The sequence below is a fragment of the Triticum urartu genome, chromosome 5 (genome assembly GCF_003073215.2).
Source record: "Triticum urartu cultivar G1812 chromosome 5, Tu2.1, whole genome shotgun sequence".
NCBI classification, from domain to species: Eukaryota; Viridiplantae; Streptophyta; class Magnoliopsida; order Poales; family Poaceae; genus Triticum; species Triticum urartu.
The window spans coordinates 257,677,768-257,681,257 of record NC_053026.1 but is presented as its reverse complement, the minus strand read 5'-3'; the positions used below and the strand labels follow the sequence as shown (position 1 = coordinate 257,681,257).

General features: G+C 45.8%; 1 protein-coding gene across 1 annotated transcript; it reads right to left on the bottom strand.

Moving 5' to 3' along the window:
* Window positions 1-366: 366 nt before the first annotated feature.
* On the bottom strand, window positions 367-1,068 carry LOC125555868 (stromal 70 kDa heat shock-related protein, chloroplastic-like). Its single transcript, XM_048718684.1, has one exon. It carries the CDS (start codon window positions 919-921, stop codon window positions 382-384), a length of 540 nt encoding a protein of 179 aa, XP_048574641.1. The 5' UTR covers window positions 922-1,068; the 3' UTR covers window positions 367-381.
* Between the last annotated feature and the right edge of the window lie 2,422 nt (window positions 1,069-3,490).

Genomic DNA, 3,490 nt, shown 5'->3' with positions numbered 1-3,490 from the left:
TCGGCCAAAATATTTCAGCAATTTCAGTATAGCACAACAATTCCAATATTTTTCAAAATATTTTTTAAATTTTTCAAATTTTTAATTGAATTCAAGTGAATATTTCGGTCATTTGGCTGAAATGGTGCTGAAATTTTTCTGAAACCGAAATTGAAAACCATCCCGGTAGCAATTCAAAATATTCACAGAAATGAAAATATCAGCACTTCATATACCATTGGAAACGTTAACTCATCCAAGACATAATAAGTTAACTAATTGCCTCATCTTTTCTTATTATAAAGGGATCCCTATTATAAACGAAGAAATAGTCTTTAACATCATCAATGGAGGAGGACAATATGGAATTCCAATGACAATCGAACACATTGCCTCCTTATGTTAAGCTACAATAATAAATAAGAAAAGGGAAATTACCTGCGCGGATATCTCTTCCGCTGCGAACTGCTTGCCGATAGCAGGGCAGTCGAGCTTGACGTTTCCGTTCTCATCGCGCACAACGTTATACGAGACCTGCTTGGCCTCGTCATCTACCTCAGCCATCTTGCGTCCAATGAAGCGCTTGACGGAGAAGAAGGTGTTCTCCGGGTTGACGACGGCCTGCCTCTTGGCAATCTGGCCCACTAGCCGTTCTCCTCCCTTGGTGTACGCCACCACCGACGGCGTCGTCCGCTGGCCCTCGGCGTTGGTGATCACCGTCGGCTTACCGCCCTCCATCGCCGCGACGGCGGAGTTGGTGGTGCCCAGGTCGATTCCCACCACCTTCTCGCACGTCACCCGCATCGCCAACCCGCGCGGCCTCCCGCCACGAGCAACCCGCATCTGCAGGGGCATGACCGCCGGCCGCCGCCGGCTCACGAAGAGAGAGCACGACGGGGAGGCGCCAGCCATCGCGCTGACCTGGGAAGTGAAGGTAGCCATGGCGCGGGTTCGTTACGTAAACCCTAACCCTAGTGAAGGATTCAGGCGGCGATGGCCCGGAGGGGATGGAGAGCGAGGGGGGCGGAAGGAGGAGACGTTTCAGAGAGGAAGAGAAGATAAGACGGGGAGAGAGTTTTATACTGTAGAGGTGGGTATAGGTTGCTGACGAGTTCCTTTTTCTTTTATAAGGCGTAACCTGCTTTTCTGCGTTCGCTATGCGAACACGAAGGATAAGGGCCTCGTTTGATTTGCAGGATCTCTAGTTGCACACTTGCAACGCACCTAAATATTTAGGCAATATATTAATTACATGTGTTGCACGTTAATATTTAAACAATATATTAATTACACGTGGATATTAAGTATATTATTGTTTGTGTATTAATTTTATAATTAATGCAATATTTGATATGATATTAATTACATGTTAAACACGTTGAACGCTAGTCATTGGAGCAGTTTAGGTCGTTGGATTCATTAGTTTGATGGATGAGATCAGTTGAATCTGCTCCTTTGAATCTGCTCCTTTGGTAGTCTCCGCCGGTCAATTTTCCTCTCATCAGAGACAGTTTTTTTTCGTCCTCAATCCCACCTCCCACCAGCGCCGAACCAATAAAAAAACAATGCCCACGCGAGGTTCCTACAGGCTCGATTCCCACCTCCCGCACGGCCGATCTAGAAAAAAACCGGGGAAAAAGTCTATAAAAATAGACCTACGAAAATAAACCAACACTAGGGAATTGGTCGCACGTACTCGCACCCCACCCTACCCCACGCCATGCACGATCCCCTCACCGTCGCCCTTCTCCGGACCGCCGCCATCGCCGCTCCGGATTGCCGCCGTCTGGATCGCCACCGCCACCGCCGTCTCTCCGGATTGCTGCCCCAGCCACCGCCGTCGTTGCCGTCTCTCCGGATCGCCGTCCCCGCCGGCGCCGCCGTCTGGATCGCTGTTGCCATATCTCCGGATCGCAGCCACCGCCGACGTCTGGATCGTCGCCGCTGTCACACAGAAGACAGTGCAGGAGCTGCCGCCGCCCGCCCGCCCCCCATCTCCTCCCCTGATCCAACTAAACATCCCGTAAACTGAAAAAGTGGGTCATCGGTTAGGATGTTGCAGCAACTAACAAGGAGGGGCGGACGCGTGAACGAGATGGGAAGACAATTCACTTTGCCCCTCCTCCAAGCACATCAGCGACTCTTCTAGCGTGAATGAGATTCTTATATACCATTGTTGCATCCTGTTGCACACATGCAATTCTATTGTTTTGTGTAAGAGCCATTGACTTTTGTGGAGAAGTTCGCGTCACGGTGGAATTTTGCTGTCAAGGTCGCCATGTCGGCGAGCTCGTTGGCGTCGTACTGCCCCAACAGAAGCGCCATCGGGTCGGCGGCGCGGCTGGGGGCTGCAACCATGGATGGTGGAAATTGTGGGTCCTGCAAAATCTGTACGTGGGTTAGGATAACAGGTTGAGCCATTTGTTCCTCTACAGTCAAACGCTTGATTGGGATGTTCTATCCATGATGGGGTAGGTTTGCACTATTCAATTTCGCAATGTGTCGTTTCTGCCATATAGCTTATATTGTTTTGTACAATAATTAGTCATATTAACTCATTTTCTATAGATCAGATTCATGAAACTTGACCTGTTGAAGAAGTTTCAGTCCAGCTTCACTCACCGCCTTTCATTGTCATCGGTAAGTCTCGTGCTCCTTTTGTCCTAAATATACTCCATCTTTTCCGGTTTATAAGGCTCAATTCAAAAATCTCATCAACCAAGGTAGATGATGAGTGATGGAATATTTTTTGTAGTTTGCAAAAGCACCCAATTAATACTCTTATTTTCCTCAAAAAATTATACTACCTCCGTTTCAGTTTACAAGTCCTACGCGTATACCTAGGTTGTCAATTTTATCACCTTAATATAAACTATATAACACAAAAATTATACGGTTTGAAAATAAAACATCTGAAGTTTGCATTGATATATTTTTGTAATATAAGACTTGTATTAGGTTGGTCAAATTGACGACCTAGGGGCACGTGCACGCCTTGTAAACTAAGAGAGAGGTAGTATTTACGAATGCATTAATTGCAATGCATGCATGCATTGGTCAATTTTCTCTTAATACTTGCATGCAATGATTTAATGCACCTTGAAGTCTGAACATGTGATGGGGAACAACCAAATTGAGCCTTATAAAATGAAAAAACTGAAATTTTGAGATAACCCCTATAAACCGGAAAGGAGGGAGTACCATGCAATAAATTTCTATCAGGCAAAAAATGTCGTGTCTTGACACCTGCCAATATCCCTTTCTCATGTGCGAACCGTACACACTTTTAGTTTATCACCTGCCAATACTTCAAAAATGGATGATCTTCTGTAACAGTTCGGCTGTGGATGAAGTTCAAAAGGATTCAATAGCTATGGCCAGAAAAGATATAAAAAGGAAGTTGTTCAAAGCAGTGCATCACTTCCGATGGCAAAGAACAAATTTGACATTACAAGCCTGATTGAGACTTACAATACACTAACACTTTTAACAAGCTGCGACCACTAATATT